This window comes from Megascapheus bottae, chromosome 19, assembly GCF_031878675.1.
Source record: "Megascapheus bottae isolate mThoBot1 chromosome 19, mThoBot2.hap1, whole genome shotgun sequence".
NCBI lineage: Eukaryota > Metazoa > Chordata > Mammalia > Rodentia > Geomyidae > Megascapheus > Megascapheus bottae.
The window spans coordinates 26,873,096-26,901,036 of record NC_143527.1 but is presented as its reverse complement, the minus strand read 5'-3'; the positions used below and the strand labels follow the sequence as shown (position 1 = coordinate 26,901,036).

The window sequence follows — 27,941 nt, the reverse complement described above, 5'->3', positions numbered from 1 at the left end:
GAAACTCCAGTATGAGGCAAGGCAGCAGGATGGGTGGTGATGTGTCGACTTGAAGGCAAAATCACAATATTGTATCGCCATCACTATCATCTACTTCCAAAGATATTGCATCATCCATTAGGCACTCTCTATACATTATGCCATGACTCCTCAGGCCCCTTCCCTCCATTCCTCATCTGTCTCTCTGAAGTGGCCTGGCTACTTCCTATAGGCACAATCACAAAGCCTTACACTTAACACATCCTTTATCTTCAACGTTTGTCCGTATTTTAACAGCACACTCGCATATTAAATGTTTCTATATCTATTAATGTATATTTGAAACTTTTTGAAAGGCAGGTAATAGAGAAGATATGTATAGTCAAAAGCGCCAATCATTGTTTTCCTCTTTAAAGGAAGTATCATTCTTCTTCATCTTCCTCTGTGTACCATAAATTTAGAGATGATACGTGATTGTGGGCACAACAGAAGTGGTTTGGGGTCTGTGGTTAATATGTACATATTAGTACTTGAGTTTAGGAAATACACATAAAATACATGAAGGAAGTTTCTACCACTTACAAGGAATTTAGATATAACCAAGTAGTAGGCCAGTGATGCCATTAGTCTCCAGACTTTGTTTTTCTGAAAGTCCCATTCTTTTTTTTTTTTTTTGCCAGTCCTGGGGCTTGAACTCAGGGCTTGAGCACTCTCCTTGGCTTTTTCAAGGCTAGAGCTCTACCACTGTGGCTAGACCCACAGCACCACTTCCAGCTTTTCTACGCATGTGGTACCCCGGAATCGAACCCGGGTCTTCAAGCATGCTAGTCGAGCACTCTACCAAAAGTCCCATTCTTGAAAGTCATATTTTAGAACACTCCAATGCCCTGAGAAGAAATTAGATAAAGAGTTGTTTGGGTTAGAAGTATTGACTCTGTGACCTGAGTTTAGGATAATAATATAATGTTGGAGAAGTGAAATTTTGAAACTGTATCCTATCAAAACCTGCATCTGTGGATATCTTGTTAAACACTGATGACACCTGAGAAAATGTTCTAGTAATTCACATCATTAGGAGAAACAGGTTGGGCTGGAGAGGCCTACAGTCACCTATTTTGTTCCTGTCCCCAGTTCTCTGTCTCCTGGAGTGCATTCAAGGTTGTTCTCAGACTATTGGAACTTTTCCTGTGTTTGCCTTTGGCCAAAAGCAAGTGGTGATATTCTGAGCCCAGCTGCAAACAGTGCTTTGGAATAACCTAAGATCCCCCTTCAGGGATAGTTTAGCTTTGACTATTGTTTCCCCCTGCTGTGAAGGATAATTAATTACCACAGCACATCATAAACACTGATGTCAACTTCACACCCCAACCTGTCAAGTCAGGTAGTGGAGTTAGGGTGCTCTTCCTCTGTTGGCCACCCTGGCACCCTGAGCCCAATCTGTGCCTTGCCAATGGCTGCGATACTCCTGGGCATAAGTTTTGGTAGCCTTTTCTGGGAGCCAGCAGCAAATCTTGGCAGTTCTGTGTCCTGAGATAAAAATTCACAGAAGTTACTGGAGTTGTTTGCAGATTAGGAAATCTAGTCCATTAAAATTTCTGTAAGATTGTTATTATAAAGGTGACATATACAGAGGTTATAGTAAACTAAGTCAGATAAAGAGTACATTCCTTTTTGGACATTATTACCCTTTTTTACTCTCTCCCAGTTTTTTCCTCCCATCCTCATCAAGTTTAGTCAGTTTTATTAAAAAATCCTAACTAGAAAGTCAGAAGTATTATATTAGAAGAATGTTTCTTTTAAATACCCGAAAGTATATTTCTGATTTTTACAGAGACTCAATTGGTATCGAATTGTGTATTAATGAAGCAGATTTTTGGTGTCCAGAATCTGACTCTGCAAATCTATGTAAACACCTGATAGAAGCTTGCCCCCTAGTGCTGACTAATTCCCTTTACAGCCTCCCAGGGGTCTAGGGTAACATTAGGGAAATATGGAACTTTAGAGGTATTCAGATTGAACCATCAGTGTTTCACAGATAATACAGTAGAAATCCAAAGGTGAGTTAACATAAAATATTAGCAAAAACTTCTCATGTGTGATATCTTATGCCTGTAATCCTAGGTACACAGGAGACAAGAGAATTAGAGAGCAGCTTAAGCAAAAATCCAAAACCCTATTCGAGAAAAATAAAATAAAAGCCTAAAGGACTAGAGTTATGGCTCAAGCAGTAGAGTACCTGTCCAATAAATACAAGTGAGTTCAAATTCCACTCCAGGAAATGAGAGGGGTGGGGAGGGTGGAAGGGAGGTAGGGAGAGAGTGACAGAGAGATAGAGACACATGCATGCTACTTTCCTGTTCCTTTTCCCTCTAGTCACCCAGTCCCTCAGCCTATATGATCACGAAGCCCACATTTGTGGTGCTCACCTGTAATCCCAATTTGGGATCCAGCTTGGCTCCATTTACAGTCCTGTAAGGGGACCTCCACTAGTTAGGATGGGGATTGGTGGAGGTTCCATGCAAACCAGCTTGTCCCTGGGGCTAAGTCTGAGTTTTCCTTAATGCTGATATGTCCTGAAAGCAAGAACTAGAGAAACTGTTCACACGTTTGTTTTTACTCTCAAGCCCTGGACACTCATCTATCTTCTACCAGCTAAGTGTGCCCCATCTAGAAAGGTATGCCTCCTTCCCTGCTCCTCCCTGAAACCATATCGAATTAGTCAGGTTCCTACCAGCTCCATGCTTCTTCATATTTTGAGTGTTTATGAGCTCCATCCCACTTGCTGGCACCTAATTACTCTCTCTAAACCTCGTGTCTCTCGACTGTCACTCAGTAATCCAACATTTAGTACACACCCTATCTTAGATGCTTCCTGAATGAACCCACCCTAGCAGAGGAGCTTCATTTCTCCCGTCATTGGTGAGGCCTTTGTCACTGATGTGGGGTGCCATGGGAAAGGCCAGGGTGCTTCTGCACACATGGGAGTGGATACGACCCTACTGGCTACTGCTGAGTGTGCGCAGTCCAGTTCTAATTCATTTCATCTCTGGCTCTGAGGTGTCTTTAGGGAGGCTGTTTGCTTCCATTGGCTGAGGTCCTGGATGGTCATTATAAAACAGATAATTAAAATAACTGTTTGTCTTTCCACTGAGAAATGAGTTGTCCAAAATTGTTTAGAAGCTCAACACCTGTTAATCTATTGCATTGTCTCCATTCCTTTTTTCTTATCTTCCAAAAGGGAGGGGGGACTTGTACAATGGGAAAGACTAGAAAACCTATGGGGTTCATCTGTGGAGGAGAGACTATCACAACTCGGTTGTAATGACACTGTTCTTGTGTTGCTGGCTGGGATTTTAACTGTAGCTGGTGGGAAGGTGATGAATAGGCCAGGGAGAAATCAATCTTTGGTGTGGCATTAGATGGAAGAAAAAGAGGCAGGGTCCTTGGCTGCCTGACATCTGCATGGGAAGGAAGGTTGTGACCTGAAGGACCAGTGCTCTGTTTTAGGGCCCCTGGGTAGAGGACTATCCTCAGAGTTGCTAATTAAACTCATGGATATTTAAAGAAAAAAAAAACTTTGGAAATGGGCCATTCTAGGGTGGAGAAAGGTGATTAGAGGTAAGGAAATGTGAAATAATTAGTAATTTTTAAAAGAAGAATGCTTTAGGAGCTTTGCATTGTAAATACTTGCTAAATGATGGCAAAGAACTCAAAAGTCTGACACCTTCTTGGAGCTCTTTGTGCTGATTAAATTCTTGTTTCCAGCCTACATTTGGCAGCTTAATTCTCCCTCATTTTCATGCAGTAATTGGTGTCAAATGAATATTTCTTTGACAGTTGCCCTTGGGGACAACTGGGCTGGGACCTGTTATTTAGTGCATGCAATTAAGTGAAGAAAATAATAATGTGGACTCTTAGGTCTTCATTGAGTTCTAAGAAAGTTGACATTATCCACCTCTTTTCAGTGTTTACAGGGAGAGGGAGCTTTGGTGAGTCATGATAGAGATTAACAAATGCCATTTTGTTGTTAAAAAGAGTGAATTTTAATGGGAGGATGAAAATAAGTTGAAATTCTGTCTTCAAGATGAATGAGCCCTTCCCAGAAGATAAGGTTTAAGTGGTAGCCATGGAGAAAGCAGATTGTCAGAGTCCCACTCTGGTCTGGTTGAAGGAAACATTGTCTTCATTTTAGCGTTATCGGGAGACAACTGTCAGCACCACATTCCCTTTTGATGGGCAAGTCCTAGATCATTCTCACCAAAAGCCAAATAACCAAAAACATTCACACTGTGTGAAACAGCTAGTTTACAGTAACATGTATTTACAGTCATAAATACGCCATAGTAAGATTGAATTTAATAAATTCAATAATTTAGAAAATTCTGAGTGGCAGCTAATGTTTGATCATAGCATAATATTGTCCTTGTGGTAAGGAGATTTGTTTTTCATATGACTTGTCCTTTTTTTCCCTTCACTTTCAGTAGAAACAGGAGTTTTTTGTTTTTTCCAGTTACATTCTCTAATGATAAACTATCTTATGCAATGAAACAGTCTGTACAGAGGCAGGCCCATTTTGCTGGCTGAGTGGTATGCCAATTACCCAAAGTCAGGTACCTCTGCCAGAGGAATACTACTTTTCCATTCTCCTTGGCATTTTTTTGGTATCTTCAGCTGAAGGAAAGGACATGAACAAGCAAGCAAATAAATAATTTGGGAGTGTATTGCTATGTGTCTCCAGTGTGCTAAAATTTTTTTAAAAGAAACTAAAATATGGATAAAATGCAGAATAGTTGCTTGATATTGCCAAGGTTGTAGTTTGAACACCAAGAATTAATTGATTAAATAAATAAACCATCAAGCCTACTTCTGTCTATCCCTGACTTATACAAATGAATATATGTTTTCTATGTGCCTAACATGTGATGTCATATAACTAATTAAACTTTGATAGGCTTGGAAGGGAAGCCATGAGAAGGGAAGCCATGAGATGACAACAGAAAGACAGAGACATAGGATCCCAGACAGTCTGGGCACATAGCCAAAAGGCTGGCAGGTTGGATGGGTGAGGTATGGGGAGGGAAACCAGAACCCTGTCCTGAATCAAGAGAGAAAGAGATCTTCCCTAGCCTCAGAGAATGAGTTTAATGCCTTGGAAAATTCAGTGATAACAACACCTATTATAGCTTGAGGGAAAGGAGTGGGGATCAAAAGAAGGAGACCAGTTCCTGTCCTCCTGGAGCAAGAGTTGAAGCTAGATCTGCAGCAGTACTGGAAGGAAAAGAAGATGATTCAGAAGGGAATATAAATGAGGGAATTAGATGACTCACTAGAAGCAAAGGATGAGGAAGGTAGGAATCTGGAATAGTTGGTTTCAAACTTAACTTGATGAAAAACTACAGGGAAATATTATAATCCTACAAAAATAAGAACAATCTTTCCCTTAATAAGTGATGAGCACTCTCCTTTCTATTGTGTTGGCTGAAAACAATACATTACAGATTCAGACCCATTAAATTGATTCCCCAGCTCAATACTGAAGTTGCAGATATAGAAGGGACTGTTGCTGAGGCCTGGATGTCTGCTTGCTGTTTGTTTACAGGGCCCCGCCCCTCAGCACTACTGAAGTAGGTGGGGAGTGCCTGGAAGGGGAGGACAGTCAAAATGCTTCTGTTGCTGCTCTGGCAAAGCCACTAGCAATGATATGTGGTCTAGGCAAGACTTCGTGGAGAAGTCTTAGAGTATAGGGATGGATGAGAGGAAATTGAGGAGCGAGAAAGAAGAAAGAAAAAATTGAAAATCACAGGCTGGACTCTGAGTAGGCCCTAGCCGACCTCCCACATTTCTGCTAAGGTGGACAGCAGGAACAAGTTCCAGTTCTGGGTGAGACAGAAAAGACAGAATAAACACACACACACACACACACACACACACACACACACACACACACACACACATGCACGCACACACACACGCACGCACGCACACACACACACACACGCACACGCACACTGGGTTAAATCTGAGGAGTACTGGATACTTTGGCTCACTCTTGTAAATCATAGCTATATGAGAGGATTGCTGATGAGGCAAGCCCAGGCAACATAGTCACAAAAAGCTTATCTCAACCAATAGACACTAGGCATGGTAGTATGTACCTGACATTCTAGGTATTTTGAGTGAATAGGAGGATCACAGTTCAGGCCAGCCTGGACAAAAGGGTGCGATACTATGGAAATCCAATGGAACAACAATAAAAACTAGAGGTGTAGCTCAAGTGGTAGAATGTCGGCCTAGCAAGCACAAGTTCTTGAGTTCAACCCTAGTCCTACAAAATAAATAATGTATCTGGTGAGAAATCTATGGAGCAACTATTTGAGGAGTCACTCTAGTCAATGGTAACGAAAATAGTGGAGGAAGACTAGAACTTAGAATGGTATGGGACATTTTCTTCTGCTGTGGACTTACATCAGTGCTGAAGCCAGAGAGAGCATTGGTGTGGAGCCATTCTCCATGGGAAGTCTTCAGCTCTTTGTCTGGATAGGAGGAAAGGGATTCCATGTATGGAAACATCCAGGTTTCTTACTCTTGATTTCTATGTTACTTGGCACCACTACCCCACAGTCATTCTCAAGTGAGACCACCTGTGAGGACATGAGGCCTGGCAGGCATCTGACTTCTGAGGGCATAGGACAGAAACTTTTACTCTCATTGGGAGGTACAGCCACAGGAGGCCTGGGGTGGGCGAACTCTGGTTGGAGGATTTTCTTTTTTTCCCTCTCCTCTGTTTTGTATTACCTCAGGTGTAGATATGGTCACAGAAAGCAAGTGATGGAGCAGATCATGTGTCAGCTTTGGGGCCAAAACACTCAGTCTCAGAGCATGGCAAGGTCATAGGACGTCAGCATATCCTAGAGAGGAGAAGCTCAGGAATCTGACCTCCAGGTCTGTTTGAACCCCTGGGTCCTCTCCTACTGTGCGGACAGGAATACATGCCCCAAACAGCATTCCAAAGTGTCTAAGAATCCAATAAGCAAAGAACCTATATAGCCTAGGTTCCAGACTGTAAGGATCACATAGAAACCACCCAAATGGCACAGCAAAGACTTTGAAAATTCAACGTGTTTTGGGAATTACAGCCTATAGAGGGCAGGTCAAAACTTGTAGCCAAGTTGACTGTCTAAGGAAAAATGCCAACATATTCTATAATATTTAAGCAAATGCCAGTTTTTCACAATTTTCAGAATTTTATTCAGGATATAAGCCAAAATTTCTTGGCATAGAATAAACTAGGAAAATCTCAGCTTGTATGGGAATAGGCAAATCAACCATCCCCAGTGCCAAGATGATACAAAAAGTGTTATAAAAATATTTCATGAGGGTGAATACTACTGTAATTCAAAGATAGATGGGGATGAGGAGTTTAGCCTAGTGGTAGAGTGCTTGCCTGGCATGTACAAAGACCCAGGTCCAATTCCTCAGTACCATATACATAGAAAAAAGCCAGAAATGGTGCGGTGGCTTAATTGGGAGAGCTCTAGCCTTGAGAAAGCCGAAGGACAATGCCCAGGCCCTGAGTTCAGGACCCAAGACTGGCAAAAAAAAAAAAAAGGTGGAAAGCCCTATCAAAGAAATGCAAGCTTACAACGAAAGAAAATCCAGTAGAAAAGCTGCAAATGAAAAATATAATAAAATGTTCAGTAAATGTGCTCAACAGCAGATTGGAGATGATAGACTTAATTTGAAATACAACAATAATTAAATGTGTCTGGTCTAATCATAGTAGTTAAAAGATAGATATTATCAAAATGGAAAAAAAACTCATCTAGCATAATGCTATAGATGGCTTAAAAGCAAAAGGATGAAAAAAGAAAAGTCATGCAAAAATTAAAATAGCTATCATTTTTTATAATATAGGATATAACCCTCTTAATATACAAGTTTATAAATAATATAAACAAACATATATAAAAACTCATATATATTTTCCCTCTCACATAACTGTGTATATATATGAGAAAAGCATGTTTTACGCAAAAATTACCTCAAATTGAATCATATAAATACACATTAAAAATTACAGGATTTTTAGAAGACAGTAGTAGAAAATCTTGATAGCTTTGAGTTAGGCGAGGATTCTTTCCATTACATTTTGTAAGTGAAGGCTGAGGAAGGTTAGCTGCTTGACCTTGGGTCTTTCAGATATGTTGAGCTTGTGCTTCTGTCTGTTGTGTGATTGATGCTTGCTCTTGGTGAAGTAGTTTGACCTCAGGAAGTACCTTATGTTATTCCCATTCATTAAACACTCACTCGGGGTCAAGAACTGCTCTAATTCCATCCTACATTCCTGAAAGTGGCCATAACAGTGCTAGCCTCTCATTTTAGAGATCAATTAAAGCCAAGAAAAATCAGTAAAGATATCTAGAGTAGATTCCTTCAGTGTCAAAACAAGAATGCCTTTTTTCTGTCTGTTGTTTTAGCAGTACTAGAATTTGAACTCAGACAGGACTTTACACATAATATGTAGGTGCTCTAATGCCTTTTCCAACCATGTACCAACTTGTTTGTCAAGATGAAATCTTGTTGACTTCTTCCCTGGCTTTGTCTGAATATACAACTCTCCTAATCTCTGTAGTTGGGATTATAGGGGTCTGCTTCTCCTTTAACCTATATATCCCCTGCCACTCTCTAACTCCCTCAACCTCCTTTGCTGTCTTGAAAATACAAATCACTAATTTTCATGGCACTTGTAATCCAAATGTGTGCTTTCAGGGTATCTTTTTTTTTTCCACATAAATTATATTAAGCCCACCTTCAGATTGGTGGTTCTGCATTTTGGATCCCAATGTACTATTAACCCACTTGAGTCTCTCTTTAGCACCATCTTGTGTCCGAAGTGGGTTTTGCAGTATCAGAATATTATGCTGAATCAGTACAATCAGGAAGTTGAATTGCATTCGACATGAAGTTTACGATGTGATATATTAATAAAATTCTGAAGGGAAACGGTCTTTAAATCTTTCTAGAACAGCCTCTAGACTTTCCAGACATTCATTTGCCCAGTAGTTGAGGCCCTGAGCAGTTAGAACAGAGGCCATCTAGCCAGGCTGCAGCCTTGACAGAAAGAGGCCTCTCCCAAGGCCATACCTTCCAGAAGGAAGGCTGGAAAGTCCAGTTTTCTGTCCTTAGTCTCCTCAGGCTGATTTAGTGGAAGATGATCTTGGTGCCCAAGATTGGCTTCTTCAACAAGGAGAATCAGAACAAGGAAAGGAATGCAACTCCTTCTCAACCATTTCCCTCTGTTTGTTGGGAGGGGAGGAGAAAAGGGAAAATTGGAGTAGAATGTATAGAATTTCATATTTCTTCTGTGAGGTAGCTGGATTTCCAGAGGAGTGAGATGAACTTATCAAAGATTCTAAACCAAACAGGAACACCTCTTTCCTTTATTATCTAGCCTTATTTTGTTCATTTTATGTGGTGTTTGCTGTTATAGAAGTAATGGTGCTTATACTGAAAAATAGGAAAAAATGGAGACACATATATCCAAACAGTCATAATGCTTTGTATTTTATGAGCTTTCTCCCCCTCTCCCCTTTTCTTAATGGTACTGCATTGACCAGGGGCCTTGTGCATCCTGGGCGAAGCTCTCTACATCCCTGATCTGAGTCCCTTTCTTTCTTATATATGAAGATCTGAATGTTTGTTGAATTGACATTTCTCCTTTTATATCTATTTTGTGAGAAATACTTTGTAGATTGGGACACATCCTGTACAAATTACTGAATATGCTCAGTTATAGAACCATGATAGGTAGACATTTTTGTGCTGTCATGTTGATATTATAAATGGCTTACACTAAACATCACTGCCATCTTCTGGTGTTTTCCCCTTTCTGTTTTGGAAACTCCATTTCTAATCACAATGCCCTTAAAAAGGTCCTGATCTCCTAATATAGACATCTTGTGCCCATCTACTCTGTCTGGAGGATAGCTCTGCCTGCTGGGAGGGATGAAAGCTCGAGGCAAATTCTACTTGCTTCTCAGAGCCTCAGGCTTGTTGTTTTAGCAGTATTAGGATTTGAACACAGGACTTCATGCTTTCTAGCCAGACATCTTAACCCCTTGAACTATGCTTCCCACTCTTTTTTTTTTTGCTTTAATTTCTTTACAAATAGGTCTCATATTTATGCCTTGGCTGGCTTGGACAGTATCCCTTCTATTTACGTTTCCTGTGTTACTGAGACAATAAGCACACATCCAGCATTTTATTGGTTGAAACAGGGTTTCAACCAATTTTTGTGCCTGGGCTGGCCTCAGATTGCATTTCTCCTGAGTAATTGGAATTAGAGACACAAGCCACATTGCACAGCCAGAGATAGGTTTTATCCACCAAACTTCAGGAATAGCAATCACTGAACAAGGAGATTAATAACACATGTAAAAGCCCTCCTTTGAGTGTGGCATCCCGTGACACTAAATAAATGAGAAGTAGTTTTAAAACAATGCAGACAAAATAACTTAATCACGACAGGATCTCTAGCAGTTTTCCCTGACATCAGTGAAGTTTGAAGTTACTTGTTTAGCTTCTCATATCCTTGCCATTTTTTCTAATTTAACAGTTTAACAAAAATACAACTTTATTACAATGCTTTGTTATCATAAACCAGCTTATCTCTTTTTAGAAAATACTCTTGCCTTCTTTCTATTGGCACTGAGTATTTTATCAGTTTGTATGAGCTACAACAAATGTAAACAACAAATTACTATTTTATCATGTCATATGCATACTTTTCTAGTATTACATTTTTACACCAAGCTGTTTACTTGGTAGGTTACACGCATTTTTCTCATTAAGAAGAAATGTGATTGTAGTTTTGATCTCACAAATTTTGTGACCGTTTTGTCTGTATTAGTCACAAAGAATGACAGTATTTGTTTTCAACCATTCTGCCATTTACTATTTTATTATTAATGTCCTACTAAATGGGTTTGAAATTTAAAGCATTCTGTGAAAACTATCTCCACTATGTCACCATTAACTGACATATGAATCTGTCATTTCTAAATAACTATCATCTGTTTTCTCCAGATTATACTGTGTTTTTTTGTCATGGATCTTGAACTCAGGTCTGGGCACTGTCACTGAGCTTTTGTCCTTGTGGGTAGCACATTATCACCTTGAGCCACAACTCTACTTCTAGTTTTCTGGTGGTTAATTGGAGATAAGAGTCTCATGGGCTTTACTACCTCAACTAGCCTCAAACCACAGTCCTTAGATCTCAGCCTTCTGAGCATCCTGGATCACATGTGTGAGCCACCAGTGCCTGGCAGAAATTTTTTTTTTAATGTTTGAGATCTTATGTAAGTAGGTACATAGTTTTTCTTTGAACAGAAATTGTGGTTTTGCAATTTTTATTCCCTTGTTCATCCCCGAAACATTCAGAGAACATGGAAGGACACACAGTTGGGTATACATTTTCTTTGTGTGTTGGAACAAATCTTGGCAGCTTGAAATCAGAGCCTAGGCACCGTTCCTAAGCATTTTTGCTCAAGGTTAATGCTCTACCATTTGAGCCACTGCACTAATTCTTGTTCTTTGGTGGGTAAATAAAGAGATGAGTCTTTAGAATTAAAAAAAAAAGAAATTGTGATTTTGTTATTTGATCATTTGTTGGGTAAGGATAATGTGCTTTCTATGACATCATATTATTTCTATGTTTAGAATTAGAGCATCTTATTTTATGTTTTTTCTTTTCAGTCAGTGCATTTCATAGATATCGTTTCCAACAACACATACACATAAAAGCATAAAAGTCTATCAGTCTAACTAAAATGATGTTATTAACTCATAAGACTATGAACTATTTTTTATCTTATTTGGATTTTTAAAAATGAGATTTCCTACTCTTACCAGGTAAGCAAAAGTTAGCTGAAACCTATGAATGCTATACAAGTTAATCTTATTGGTGAAATATAACTTGTGAGTTTGGACATGGTGTAGGTAAGAATACTTAGGTGTGTGCAGCATTTTGGGGGCATTATCTACACCAGCAATTAATGTAAGAAAAAATTCTGCTAATGAACTGAAAAATTGAATTAATATTTGTTCTTAAATAACCTGATTTATACTCTCTTTGTGGAGAAAAATGACATTAAACAAAGAATTTAAGATTGGCTCTGTAAGATGCATGCTTTCCTATCATTTTTAATCAGATTTATTTTAAGTCAGATTTAATCAGATTATTTTTCATTAATGATATTTTTATTCAGAAAAATCTTTAGTGCAGATGAGAAATAGTACTTAAGTGTGTTTATTTTGTTTTACCTAATGGCATAACCCTAATGCATTGGCTCAGGATGGTTCCATATACTCTAGAAACTGCTCACCTCAGGCTAGGTCTCTGGATAGGTTGTCTCTGACAATTTCACACGTGTTCTTGGCTCTAGTGGGAAGATGCAGCCCAGACACCACTGCATGGCTATCGTTGCTTTGTCTGGGACCACACATATACAGATGTTGAAATATGCATTCATTTGTACACCAATGTCCAGAGAAACAAGGGTTTGCCAGTATCTTGATTATATCTTCTAGATACCAGGAGTGCCATGTGTATCTTTTAGTATGCCCATCTTTTTCTCTCTGCATTGAAATTTAGTTCATTACAGAGCTCAGTTTATATTTCATTGACTTTCATTTAAAAGTATAAAAATTCAATTATCCTTATGATCATTAAAGATAATTCTTTTTTTTTTTGGTTACAAATTCTTAATGTTCCTTTGCTTCTTTTTCTTCTCTCTAGCTTTGGGCCAGATTATGTTATATGTGGATGGGATGAACGGAGTGATCAACCACAGTGAAACCATTCAATGGCTCTACACTCTCATTGGGTCAAAGGTAAAAGAAAGTTATGATTGACCTTATTCAATTTGCAGATGATTATGTGCACAAGTGAATCATAGTCAGCTGTGTTGAAGTCCTATCAGTACAAATGAGGACCATAGATTTTTCTTCTTATTATTTTATTGTAATTAATAGGACTATAGATTTTATGATTCACTTACATTATAACTAGCCTAGGAAATTTTAATGCATTTTTCTGTTTTTCCTTTTCTTAAGCTGTCATCAAATGCCTTGATCATCTTCTGCTTTTAATGCTTAGTTAAAACATTAGGCCGTATATGTAGTATTGACGTACCTCCTGTGTTTCATGTTCGTATATATTAAGGTACTTATATATATTTTGGTGCTTTATGTATATCTGTGTAGATTCTTACCTATAGATGACAGGATTTGAGATTGCCTTTCAACTCTTACAACAGTGAGCAAAGTAACCAAATATTAATCTAAAGATGCGCCAGGCACTATGCTGGGTGATTTACAATCATTATTTCATTTAATCCCCATGAGATCACTATCAAGTAAATAGCATCATTCTCCCTTATTCTGAGGTTAGGGGCAGGGTGTTCTATCATGAGAATCTAGGTACGTTCCCTGTGGATCTTAGCTTATATCTACTTAGTGATGGCCTTGGCTGGGAGGTCCTCACACCCTTCAAAGCAAACCCACACCATTGCAAGACTCCAGGCACAGATCTCGCATAGTCCTCTCTGATTTCCTGGGCAATAGAGGGCAGTGGCAGTGTGGTGAGGAGTAAAGAGGCGTCTTATCCTGGCCATATGCAAATACTGCCAAGATGGAGTGTGGCAGGCGAGGGCAGAGTGATCAGGGTGACTGGAGTGGCCGTAGAGTTGAGCAGGGAAGGACTTGAGGACCTAGGTGTAAAACTTAGAACCTGGCTTTAATCCCAGACCCTGTTGTCACTCTCAGGTAATTCTGGATCATGGATCCTCCCCACCCCTTACCCTGAATTAAGTAAGACTTTAATGGCTGGCGTGCACTGGCACACATCCATCCGTTCTGCTCTTCCCATTACCTCCTTCTAAGGGATGCTGCTGTCTGATAGATGTTGTGCCCAACATTTTCCTTTCAGATTTCCCAGACTCCTGCAGTTGTGTTCTGGCCTAGCAGGAGGGCTTATTTTCTGGATGTCTCTGTGGCGTGGAGATGCCTGCTGGGTCTCAAAGCCTTAATTGACCCTTATGTTTTCCCCTCAGGTTTTCTTTTGAATTGTTGTTGATGAGACAATTTTTCCCCTATTTCATTCTAGAAACAGCTCATGAAACTGAAACCTTGTTGTTTTCTTCTTGGCTTAGTTTTCTGTGGAAAATCGAAGTGACTCTATTTTGAAACTGACATAAGGGACCTTAGAAGAAGGAAAATGCTGGGCCTATTTGCTTGGCTTAGCCAGGTAGAGGAAAGCTTTCTATTTGACATCCTGTTTTGGTGTTTTCAATCTTCCTTGTGTCTGCTGGGAGCTCTTCCTAATGTTCCTATGCCTGGCTTTCTATCCTAACTTTTTTGGGGGTATCTGATGCCAGCCAACTCTACTAGACGCTCTCTAGAACCCTCAGATCTGTAGCAATGGGAAGAGATTTGGTTATTAAACTCAATGTTTGGTCTATGTCATAGCTAGAAGAAGAGACCATTATAGTTCACTGAAGACTACAGCCCAACTAGTAGTACATCAGCTATTTACAAGATAGCTAAGTGAGAGCATGAGGCTCTGAGTTCAAATCCCAGTACTCCCCCCAACTTCCCACCCCAAAGCACAGTATTGGGGAGATTTATCTCTGCCCCCACACAAGGCTGCATTGGGACTGTCTGCAGGAAAGTTTTATGGTTTCATTAGAGTTATGCTGAGACTGGAGTGCTGGGATAGGATTAGGAAAGTGAACCAGTATAGCAGGGGAAGATAGAGTGTGTCAGGGTCTGAATGTATCCCTCAAATCTATGTGCTGGGAACATGATCTGAATGCAACAGCACTGGGAGGCACAGCCTTTTGTGGGGTGTTCAGATCATGAAGTTTCTGTCCTTGTGGATGGTTTAAAAACACCATTATAAGAAGAGTTGGGCCGGGAGTTTGGTCTAGTGGTAGAGTGCTTGCCTAGCATGCACAAAGACCCAGGTTCAATTCCTCAGTACCACAAATATAGAAAAAGTCAGAAGTGGTGCAGTGGTTCCAGTGGTAGAGCTCTAGCCTTGAGAAAGACCAAGGTCAGTACTCAGCCCCAGGACTGACAAAACAAAACAAAACAAAAACCAAAAAAGAAGAGCCCTGGTAGTGGGATAGCTTCATCTTGCCTTCTGCCATGTGAGGGGACTTCTATTCTGGATAATGTGGCAGCCCACTACTATTTTGGAAGCAGAGGCATGACTGTATCACCTTGATCTTGAACTTCCCAGCTTCCCAAGAAATAAAATTTGTTTTTATCAAAGAACTAATTACTTAGCCTTAGGTATTTTATTACTACAGCACATGTGGGATAGAACAGAGAAGAAAACTGTAAGAGAGAGAGAGAGGGAGAGGGAGAGGGAGAGGGAGAGGAAGAGGGAGAGGGAGAGGGAGAGGGAGAGGGAGAGGGAGAGGAGAGGAGAGGAGAGGAGAGAAGAGAAGAGAAAGGAAATGGGGAGGGAATAAGGAATCTCTCCTCTCCCTGCCCGTGGTGTTGTGACAGCTTTGTGTCGATTTTTCTTTGGACTCACTCTATAAGGAAAATAAACAACTGGAATGAAGCAAAATGGAAAAGTCTTCATCATAGTTGTTAAAAAGAAAAAAGAAAAAAAAGCAGAGAACTGAAAGTGATAGCTTCAGAAGTGAGTGAGTGGAAGGATTGCGGGTTTCCTGGAAGGCATGCACAGTGCTTGCTGTCTGGCTCATCAGTGCCCTCGTCAGGGCCATCTGGGGTCCTGCAGGTGCCCCTTCCCCATCCCTGGGTCACCATCACTGGGCTGCTATGGTCATCTGTCTCTATTGTTCATTCTTTCCACAGCGGCTACGTCATAGTTGCTGGTGGTCGGCACTCTGTGGAGACAGGCAAAAGCAGACATGGCAGTTTGTGCTCTGAGGTTCACAATTCATTTAGAAAGCACACTGGTAGCCTGTTTTACGCCCAGTGTGGTGTCAGGTGAACGTTTTGTACCAGGCTACCGTGTGTGTCTGATCCCAAATTTCTTGCTGAAAGTCAGAAAGAGCAACAGCTATGAAGGGTTTGGTTTTTTGTTTGTTTGTTTTTTGCTGTTTTGTTTCTGGTTTTGTTTTCTGCACAGGTCTAAGGAGATCCCCTCCTCTTCACAAAGCCAATGCAGTATCTTCTAACACCCCCATCTGGATAGGGAGGGATCCAGAATGGGAATGGATGTGCTGACCAGGACCCCTGGATTCAGGGACAGAAGCCTCAGCTCCCTGGGGTTGCCCATGGCGGCCACAGGGAGTTTTCCCAGCTCAGGAAAATGAAGGGCCTCGCCTTTTCTTTTGCCAGTCAGTTTCCTCTTAACCTGAGAGGATTATCTTGACATCCTGTCAGGGTTGATAAAGGAAGGACTGCATTACGAAAACAGAATGCTGTTTTCATAATTCTTCATTTTCTTATCCATGAAAGGCAGCAAGATGTGATTTTGCCACGTGCCAAAGGATCATTGTGCAATGCATATTTGCAGATATTCTGGACTCCTCGCCAGAGGAGAAAAATGATGGTTTTGCAGCCAAATAGTGACTGCTAAAGAGAAAGAAACAAAGTGTTTTCAATAAGGCATTTTTTTTCTTTTTACAAGAACCATCTTTAAACTCCCTAGTCTGAAGTATGAGGCAGATGCCCATCTCATGATTTGCTACAGGGTGTTTTTTTCTTTTCTTTTCCTGTATCTGGAATTTTAATTAGTTGAGCTAAAATGATTTATTTGGGACTGTTCAGCCTCCTATCACCCTCTCTGACTCTTATTGTGGAGTGATGCCTTTTATTTTCTTGGTCGGTTATGGGACTTGAACTCTGGGCCTGGGCGTTGTCCTTGAGCTCTTCAGCTCAAGGCTGCCACAGCACCACTTCTGGTTTTCTGATGGTTGATTGGAGATAAGAGGCTCACAGACATTAAGCCTGGGCTGGCTTGGAACTGTGATCCTCAGATCTCAGCTTCCTGACTAGCTAGGATTATGTGCCTGGCTCTCCAGAGATGCTCTTAATGCCATAGAAATCATGCTCTCCCCACTGCTGCCCCCGCTTCGGTGGTCCTGCTCTAGTTCTGTCAGTTCCACTGATTCCACTCATCCAGCTGTGCCCTGGGTTTCTGTGTGCTGACAAGTTTCCCCTTGTACTTGTCTGAGGGCAGGTGTGCTATCCTGTCCCCCACTTAGCCCCATGGGATGGGGGCACTCTGGATGTGCCCATCACTCTTCCCAAAGTTTGTCATTAGGACAGTAGTGTTTAGAATGGAGGGGAGAGGACAGTGGGAATGACAGGGATATAGGATGGGGCAGTAGCACAACTGTGAGCCCGTTGAAATAGATGATGGAAATGTGGATACTAGAGGAGTAGCCTTCTAGGACTGGGCAGGAATCAAAAGTAGGGCCCGTGTTGATACTGGGCACCTTGAGAAAAGCAATGCATCTGGTAGGGGTAGAGAAATTGGATGTTAGGGTTTTTTGGAGTAAGGAAATATTCCCAAGGATAGATCATCTCCGGGAGATGATGTAGATTGAGGAGGAAAGCTCAGTGAGTCCTTGGTGTTGTGATCATTATGCCCATTGCTACATGGCACACTCAGGTGGCCGACACTGGCTTAGATTTGAAGTGTTTATTTCATACTGTTGTAGAATCCTACCCTTAAAGGGATGGTAAAGTCACGTTAATGATCTTCTTGACAGTGAGTCGCTTCCTGATATTTCTAGGTGTAGAAGGGGAATCAGCTTCACGAGGTAGCCCAGTACTGTTGAGCACTAATGATGGGGAACCTTTGTTACTGGGGGTTCATCTTTCTCTCTGCCATTAGCCAAACACAGTGCTTGCTGGGACAATGTGTTCTGGCTTCCCTGTTCATACCCCCTGAACATTTTTAGGCATGTTTCCTGTAATCTTTCCGGGCTGCCATCTGTGGTTACTAGTCCTTGGGATATAATTTCCAATTCTTCCTCAAACTGGTTACTGACTCTTCTGTGCACGCAGGAAAAAGAGTAATATAACAGTCCATTATTTTTCCACAAAACCCTTCCAACAGCAGCCCTGTTTGCTAGATTAATCTACTAGCCTCCAATGTTTTATTCATATATCTGTGTCTACCATTCTCTTCTTTGCTGCATGTCTGTGATTGATTGATATCTAAATGCAAAGATTCAGGCCAGAGTTCCAGCCTCAAGATAATTGGGTTTTTTGTTTCGGCCATTTATCATATTAAATCCTTTTTATATGTGCTGATACTGGGGCTTGAACCCAGAGCCTTTCACTCTTGCTTAGCTTTTATACTCAAGGCTGCCCCTCTGCCACTTGAGCCACATCTCAACTTACAGCTTTTTGATAGTTAATTGGAGATTAATCTGTTTTTCAGATTTGTTTTCCTAGGTTGGCTTCAAACCAAGATCCTTTGATCTCAGCCTCCTGAATATTTGTGATTATAGATCATTGGCATCTGACTCACATTGAGTGTTAGTGTTAATTTTATTTTACATACATTTATAAGTAAAGCATTTGTGTCCTTGATCCAAATACTGAGGGAACAGAGACAAAGAATGTGTACAGCCATGCAGTCAACAGTGGTGAGTCAGGGCATTTTGGGGTGACTGTGCCCTTAGTGAGGAGCTGGCTAACTGACCAGCTTGATTCTTCACTGGAATTACAAAGCCATTCTGAAATCAAGGTAGTAAGTGCTGGGGCTATAGAGCTGAGCACAGCTGTTTGATCCTTTTGATGAATTATCTGTTCTTTCATATATTTGTATTGTAATTAATAGAAGAGTTAAATTGTACTCACCAGATAGAAGGTGTATTACTTCACAAACATTGATACCCTTTCTCAAGTCTTGGTCCCCATTTCCTTCCTCCCACCTCCGCCCCTCATCTTGTTTGATGAATTATCTTTTTAACTTATAAAGTGAGATAATTTATAGAATAGAAAGCATAGTTGAGAAGGTATGGAACACAGAGTGTTGTGTCTGGCACTTAAGTGTGCATCTTTGTTCCTTAATACCTCCTACTTTTCCCAGGAGACTGCCAACATCCTGGCCCCCCAAAAAACAACTATGACCTGGATTTTCTTATGGCTTGGTATGGTCACCGTATCTTCTTGTACCCAGCCTCATTGCTGGCAGGAAATTGTCACTCCTCAGGTGCTTGTTTTGTAGATACAGTGTTGTAGTATTAGTATACTTTTGGGCTGCAGATGCAGAACACACAGGTACAGAGTGCTGAGTAAACACACATCTATTCTTCTGCTACCCCTGGCTAAGAGCACAATTGACACAGCAGTAAAGACATAAGAAGAGCTGCCCACTGTTTCATGTGACCTTCCAGGCCTGAAGGTCCTGACTGAGGCTTTTCCTTCCAACCCACTGTCGGCATGTGGTATGAAGCAGGTCATCTCAGACCCTACCTGTCACTTCCAGCCATCACAGGACTTGGTCAAGCCAAGACCCCTCCACAGTTGTGCCAAAGAGAAGCAGTGTCATAGGTTCCCTCTCTGTCACGTTTTACTATGCAAGGAACAGAATCATTCAGAGGGCTCTGAATAAGTGAGAACATTTCAAAATTGTGCCCCGGGGCTGGGAGTTTGGCCTAGTGGTAGAGTGCTTGCCTAGCATGCACGAAGACCCAGGTTCAATTCCTCAGCACCACATACATAGAAAAAAAACTGGAAGTGGTGCTGTGGCTCAAGTGGTAGAGCTCTAGCCTTGAGAAAGTCCAAGGACAGTGCTCAGGCCCTGAGTTCAAGGCCTATGACTGGCAAAAAAAAAATTGCTCCTCTGTCTCTTGCCTAAATTCCACAGTATTTTTTCTTAACTTCAATGTTGGGGGTGTAAGGGAAAAGGAAGATCTAGCATAATAATGAACTGTGCTTTGTATATTTAAAATTGGAGAGCTTTCTTCAAGTAAATAAGGACTCCAGCAAGTCCAGGCTTGGCAACTTTCTCAGTTGGGTAGACTATGATTATGTGGTTTAAGCCTTCTAAATGCCTTCCTGGGAAGAAAATCTGGCTGCTGTCCAGCCCTACCTTCCTCATTATCTGGTCTTGGAAGGGGTCCCCTTGTGCCAATCTCATGTAGTCATGCGGCTTTGACTGACAATGGTCACAGCTTCCCAGAATTATCTAGGCACTCTCCACTGTCACTCTCTAATGAAGAAACCATGTTTCCTAATGAGACCTTCCTCTCTGATTGTTCTCAGCAAGCCTGTTCATGTCAACTGGGGCATTTTTTTTAAGTAAAATGAGAAACTATAGAGCCTTTACAAACAGAGGAGGAAGACATGAACAGGCCTTGACTTCTACTAAATCTATGTTGTATCTGGGTACTTTTGTAAGCTTTGCTATGTAAATAAGCAATAAGCAGGCTTGGTAGTTAAACTGCTTTAGATAGAAGAGTATCAGAAATGCTAATTTTGTGGAAATGCCTGATACTAATTGCAAGCATGTCTAACTAATCATTAAACTATACCCTCAAGTTCCTCCTGGGAGAGATTTCATTAGCATTACTGCATCAAAGGATAGAGCCTTCCATTATCCAGCAATCACTTTATTTGATGCCCTCATATTCAGTCAAAAACAATTCAAAGCTTGGAGCAGTTGTTACAGGGAACATACATGAGTTCTTTCAAGTCCAAACATGTTGGGGACAGTGCAGGGAGGGACAAGAGTGATAGCATGGGAGTGGATACGACTCAAATACATTATATACATGTATGAAAATGTCATGATAAAACCCATTACAATGTATTTTTTTAAAGCTAACATTTTAGCCATTGGGAATGTGTGGTACCAGTTAGCATGCAAAATGACATGCCAGGAGGTTATATGACCACAAGGCCCAGAAGTTTGGACAGGACTAAAAAGCCACATTTAGCCTCTGGTCTTGAAAGACTTTAAAAACCAAGGACTGAGCTGTACACTGATGTGTACAGCTGGAAGCTGAGGATTGCAGCTCGAAGCCAGTATAGTCAGGAAAGTCTGTAAGACTTTAATTTCCAGTTAACCACCAAAAAAGCCAGAAGCAGAGCTGTGCCTCAAGAGGTAGATTGCTAGCCTTGAGCCAAAAAGCTTAGAGACAGCACCCACTCCCTGAGTTTTGGTGCCAGGACTGGTACCAAACATCAAAACAAAATAAAACAAAAATAAAAACAAACCAAGGACGGGATGAATTTGCCTAGAGAGGGTATGTGGAAGGAGAAAGAATGAGAGCAGTAGAGGTAACTTAGAAGTCCTCCACATTTAGAGACTGAACACAATAGTAGGAGGCCAGCCTGCTGGTAGCTTCTGAGGTAGGAGATTAACTACCCTGATAAGGAAGAATGGGTATACAGGTCTCCACTGTATGCAAGACTTCTTCAGGTTTCCTAACTCTTGGTTTTCATTCACTACTACTCATTCTATCTACCCCTCCATAGCCCCCTTTCAGTAAAGGGTCCTGGAGTCACCTCATCCTGTAGCAAGCCTGTCTTAATGTATCAGAACTTGAAGATCTGTCCTGAATGCATCCTCTGTACAGTGGGACAACATCCCTGTCTGCTTGTTGATGGGTCTAACAAGAGATAGTGAAGGTCTAGTAAGGGGATCTGTGTCATTCGTGGGGGGAGCTTCAAGATGCCCTGAGTTCTGGGTGCCAGGTGTACTGATGGGGACAATGCCCAGTGGACAAGAACACCATGTCTACAGCTGCATGGTGTTTTCTCTCTAGTTCCGCCTGGTGGTGAAGACAGCCCTGAAGCTCCTGCTGGTCTTCGTGGAGTACTCGGAATCCAATGCACCCCTCCTCATTCAAGCTGTGTCTGCCGTTGACACCAAGAGAGGTAAGCAAACCTTTGTGCTCTGCCCTCAGGGAAAAAATTGTGTGGTATTTGGAGGCCACAGCCACAACCATCTCCCACCTTGCCTGCCCCACCCTCCTGCTTTTCTTGCTCGTGCATTTACCCAGTCCCCTGTGTCCTTCCTCTTTACTGTGCTGTCAGCACTGCCTCTCTGCTGGTGAGGGTATGCCCTATTCTCAAGCACTGTCTCCCTTTCTCAGGTTAGTGGAAAGCAGGCACCTGTGCCTCACACATGGGGAAGAGTAAGCACTGGATCTGGATTACCATATGACACCCTATGGTCCTTATGGTAGTGTGATGCCTGAAGCTCAAGTTGGGGATGTTTTGTCTTGTCTTTTGTTCATTTTCCTTGCTAATACGAGTCAATTATTATTTCCTCATTAATATGAGACAATTATTACCAGCATCCCCATAAAGACTCAAGTAGGATAAGATGTAGAGAATTTCCTTTTCCTTTTCCTTATTCTCTTCAGACATACCTCTGTAGAGAACTAGAAAGAAAATCAATGTAAACATTACCTACATCATTTCTGATTACAGCAAAGACAATAGATGTTAGCATGCTGGTAACATTTCCTTACAGTTGTCTGTGTGTATATGTGCATGTATGCACTCACCTGTCCATGTACATACAAGCCAGCCTATAGGTAACTCTTGGGAGAAATGGAGGCCTCAAGCTAGCTGTGTCTGACTCAGCATCACTCAGAGGATTTCCCTCTGATTTCTGGAAAAGCTATCCAGGATTATGAACTGGGATCCTACACCTTTGCCAGGTGCCAGCCCCAGGGAGTGGTCAGGGCCAGCCTCTGCATGGGGTATACGAAGGAGGCAAAGCAGTCAGGGGCTATGAAGCACAATGTGAACCTCATATCAGGACAGTTTTCTCTCTACAACAGCCTATTGCCATCTGGTGCCAAATAAGAATTTTATGTGCCATAGCACCGATCATAGGGGCAGCTGAAAATCCTTAGTAAGAATTGCCAGTGGTTTAGAAACCATGTTGGTTTTGCAAGGCCAAGTAATTAGGTGTAAGGGCTTGGAACATAATAAGCAAGTTTCTCTCATCTCTTCCAACTCTGGAGGTTATTTTCTGGTAATTGATGGGCACTTGATCACCCCCACTAAGGATGGACATCCAGAGGGCCTTTCCCATGGGGCTGTCTTAGAGAAGGACATTTTTCTCATCTCTTTGTTCAGCTGGAAGCTCTGTACCCCACAGTCAAGATGCCTTCATAGCCCCTGTTCTCCTTCTACCAAGACAAAACGATGGCCATCTTTTCTCAGTTAGTAAAAGTTAAAAAAAATCCAATAGATTGTTTTCTCAGCTTCATGGTTTTTTGCCTGTAAAATTTCTTAAACATTTGGCAAGTGCTTTCCTCAGTCTGCTACTGAGCACTAACAGCTTAAGGGGAAAAAAAACCCCAGGAATTGCACTAATGGAAAAACTCAGAAATAGCTTATCACGCATGGCTCAATAGTATGTTTCTTTCTGAACATGTGTGGTCTTGGCTGTGATTGTATAATACATACACATAACATCATCTGATTTTACTGCTAGTAAAGTTGTTCCAGAATCCTATGATGGAATTAAACATATAAATATGTCATGGTGTTTTGCAAGAGAGCGACATGACTTCCAGGTGTGTTTCCACCTCAGATGTTTAGAAGCTGCTCTCCAGCCCCCTGTTAGCTGGGCCAGAGAGCAGCCCCAGGTGCCAGCGATGGCTGAGGGTGAATGTAGCACGTCCATGGGTACACACATTTACAAAAAAAAAGCAATAAATTTTACTCACAAAGTGACTTTACACTCATTTCTTGGAGAGGGTGAGTGGCACATTAAACAGGTTGTCTCTCCCCCTCCCTACCCCTCCTCCCTCTCTCTCTCTCTCTCTCTCTCTCTCTCTCTCTCTCTCTCTCTCTCTCTCTCTCTCTCTCTCTCTCTCTCTCCCCCCCCTCCCTCCCTCCCTCCCTCCCTTCCTCCCTTCCTCCCTTCCTCCCTTCCTCTCCCCCCTCCCCCTTTCCTCCTCCCTCTCCTCTTCCCCCTCTCTACCTCCCCCTTCTCTCCCCCCTAAAGAAAAAACAGTCAGATTTAAGGACTCTGCAAATAAAACCACCAATATAATCTACAAGTCCTCAAGAATCATTATCACCTTAAACCAATGAGATCATCCCAGAACAAATTCCTCTGGTGGCTTTATAAACAACATGCGTGGCTGCCTGTTGAATTATCCAGAAGGGTTCATTGTGTTGTGGGGGTCATGGACTTTGTGGCAGAGAATGGACCGTTTACCAAGCAAGGGCTAAAAGCTGAGTGGGGCCACAGACATACCATGGGTAGTAACTAATATATTTTATATAAAATTGATCTAGGTAATTATGCTTCTATTCAGGGGCTGGACTGAAAAGGTGGATTTGAGTTAGTTTCTGAGCTTGTCATGGTCTATTCAAGACAGTTGGATCTTCTCTGTTGTTTGTATGTTCTGGTCATTTTCGTCTTTTGGACAGGGCCCAACAGGAAAAGAGAGCAACATCAGCTCATCTTTTGGGTGAGCTTTGCACTACCATTTACCACATTAAAAACTCCTTTCCCTTGAGCTGTGCCCTGTGGTGGCAGACAGGAACTTGGTTTGGAGATCACCTCTCCTTTAGGACACTTTCCCTCTGACATTGTGGATTTGCTCTTCCTACAGAGGCACAAAAAAAAAAACCACACATGATAACTCCTTTTTAAATTTCAGTCATAAGTCTTGGACTCACTAATTTGGTTTGGCACAGCCTTTGAAGAAGTTTTATATATTTTTTATTTCAGTGTACTATGATGAGATGGGACATAATTGTTTACCATGTGCATCCTACATGATTAAGAGGGAAGTCTAGCCATCGTTCCAAGTGACCATGTTTTGGGGTTCAGCTGTAGGCCATGTTGATAGGTGAAGAATATACAAAGCATGGGGGAGACTGTAGGCAGACAGAGCTCTAGCTGTGTCTCCATTGTTCTTTACAATAGAAATATCTAGGTAGTGAGTGTGAATCTGTTGTGGAAGAGTAAGGAATATACTGGAAGGAACTTCCCAGCATATGATTAAATGACAGAACTACTCATGGATAAGATAGTTCGTTAGCAGTTTGGGATTCCTTTAGTCTTAATGCAGGGATTTAGAAGGGGAATAAGAACTAAAAGGTCACCAGCCCCTTACTCTGTGCTAAGAGGCACTGTGGTTTAGTGACAAGGAAGGATTAGTCTGGGCACCTGGGCACCATCATGCTATCATAATTATGACACTGCTGTTAGAGTGCCTATATTGAAAGAAACACAGTGCTTGGCATTACTTGTGTACAGTCCATTTATCCAGCAAATATTTAAGTATCAATTATGCTCACAAATGGCAGTGCCTATACTCCAGTGTATGGGGAAAGGATGCTTGGGCAGGTGAGTTGGAGAGAGAGACCTGATAATCATTAAACAGTACCTTCCAATGCATTCCTTTGCTGCTAAGGAGAACAGATAATATGCTTGATGTTTGTGACATGTTACAGTAATCCTAAAAGCTAAGACTTAACATCCCAGGTTGCAGACTAGGACCACGAGTGCTTTCATTCCATTATTTGAGGGTTCATTTCTTTTCTCTGATATGTGAAGGGGTGGGAACCAATATGCTAGACGATTTTAGTATAAGAACACCCTCTCCCCAACACAGACACATCTACACACACACCACCCCCTTCCCCATATACACAGAGAGTGGAGCTAGTGTTAGTGGTGAGGAGAGTGAGCTAGGTCACTTGGTTGTGATGTAAGGCAACTCCTAGCAAAGTTACAAGTGCTTGTACTTAACACTGGTGTAGCCTGGGTTCTGCCAGTGCTATTTTTTCTAATTCCAATATTTCCTCCTTTCATCTTTATGTTTTTAAATATTTTTCCTTGTCTGGTTCTGAAATAGTCAAAAGAAAATGAACATTCATTTCAGCAGTGTGTAAATATATACACATTTCCAAGCTTAAAATCCTTAACTTTTAGGGATTTGATAATAAGGGAATCAGATACCACAAATGAGTAACACATTTTTCAATTAAACTAAGCCAGTGTTTGAGTGTTTTAATCATAGTGGATTAAATGGTGTGCAGATGTGCACGCATTTGTATGTGAGAGGGGTGGGTAGCCTGGCTACTTCTGTCTGTAGGCTGCCTGCCTCTGCCTCTTGGTTTTTCCTTTCCTAGGTCCTGTTAGATTTTTGGCTTCAGCAATCAGGCAGCCATCCTGGCCCCAATGGCTTCATGAGAAATTCTAGTTTTAATGTTTTCTTGCTTACCTGGGATTTCTATGAGGAATCTACTGATAACTCCCTGGTGCATGTGTTCAGTTAAAGCTACCCCTGTTATAAATACAAGCAGAGCTCTTGAGTTGCACATTGACTAGAAGATGTGAAGTCATGAGGCCTGAAATGATTACTGGAATTCAAAGGATGATGACAGTGTAGTGTGAACTCTCAGATGCTTAATGATAAATACCAGCAAGGAGGTAATTCTGCCATTAGCAGAGATGAAGCATGCCTTGGTGTTCAGAGTTGGAAAGGACCAGAAGAAATTGTCTGCTTCTGAATGTTTGGGCAATTCAGCCAAAGGTTAAGATTTTTTTCTGTTCATTTGTTATAACAACTGGATCTCTGTGTGAAGCCATATCTGAATCTTTTGTATCACATAGAAAGTAACTATTCTTAATTTTCCTATCTTTTCTCCTTTTCTTACCGTGGCATCAACCATTTGATTCTTTTAAAACTGCTCCAACCTACCCACTTCCTGCCCTTTCAGACATCTCCATTAATGTTCATCAGGTGTTTTGTGGAGTACATACTGCAAATGAGGCACTGTGATGATGGCACAGACATGAACTATTCTGATGCTGCCTTTGCCTTTGGGGAACTTTGATCTGAAGATCAAGATCAGCTATAAAGTAACTTACTCAGGGCTGGGAGTTTGGCCTAGTGGTAGAGGGCTTGTCTAGTATGCATGATGACCCCGGTTGGATTCCTTGGTACCACATACATAGAAAAAAGCTGGAAGTGGTTCTGTGGCTCAAGTAGTAGAGCTCTAGCCTTGAGAAAACCCAAGGACAGTGCTCAGGCCCTGAGCTCAAGCCAGGACTGGCAAAAAAAAAAAAAACTTATTCAAGGACCAACATTTGGTCCTATGTTGAAGTTTTGTCAATTTCAAGTCTACCTTAAAGCTGTTACTGTACTCCAAAACTTGAATGATTGAAAGGTACTGTCATCACTATCTTGGAGAAATTACAGTACATATTATACTTCTGTGTCTAACTCATTTTGCTTTACTCTTAGGCATCAAACCCTGGTCCAATATCATGGAAATTCTGGAGGAAAAAGATGGAGTGGACACAGAGCTGCTGGTTTATGCAATGACTTTAGTGAACAAGGTTGGTCTATGTGCATTAATGGGTAGAACTGAAGTCCTAACCTACCTGGTACCTATGAATGTAAACTTACTTAGAAATAGAATCTCAGCGGATGTAATCCTGTCAAGATGTGGTCATTGAAGTGTTCTCTAATCTGACATGACTGATGTCCTTATAAGAAGAGACACTGTGAAAAGACAGAATAAACACATGCACACAGGGAAGACCAGTCATGAGGATACAGAGGCAGAGATTAGAATAATGTGTCTACAGGCCAAAGAATGCCAAAGATGGCCAGCAATCAATCTAGGAAGAAGTATGGAAGGATCTTTCTACAGACCCTCAGGCCCTACTCTATAGTTTTAAGACACCTGGCTTGTGGTGCCTTGTAATGGAAGTCTGGAGAAAGTAATATGAAAATTAATTTTTTCCTTTAAGAACTGTACTATGCATGCCCTATTACAGTGACTAGAGTCCCAGCTGCAATGCGTTTCTTTCCAGAAAAATCCTTTTGAACACACATGATGTGTGAGTACAGGTGCACACGCCTGTCCTCAAGCTGTGAGTGTCTACGGGCTTTTAAGTTTTGGTCATTTTAGTTAAATCAGATGACAGCAAGACTTTTTGAATATAAAGATATATGTTTGAGGAT

General features: G+C 41.4%; 1 protein-coding gene across 10 annotated transcripts in view; it reads left to right on the top strand.

Moving 5' to 3' along the window:
- Fhod3 (formin homology 2 domain containing 3) overlaps positions 1-27,941 on the top strand; it is a 400,155-nt gene that overhangs the window by 229,904 nt on the left and 142,310 nt on the right. For all 10 annotated transcript variants that reach the window (XM_090353236.1, XM_090353234.1, XM_090353233.1 and 7 more), the window contains exons 6-8: positions 12,776-12,870; positions 21,750-21,861; positions 27,216-27,310. In XM_090353236.1, the coding sequence (XP_090209362.1) occupies positions 12,776-12,870; positions 21,750-21,861; positions 27,216-27,310 (302 nt within the window). The remainder of the gene's footprint in view (positions 1-12,775; positions 12,871-21,749; positions 21,862-27,215; positions 27,311-27,941) is intronic.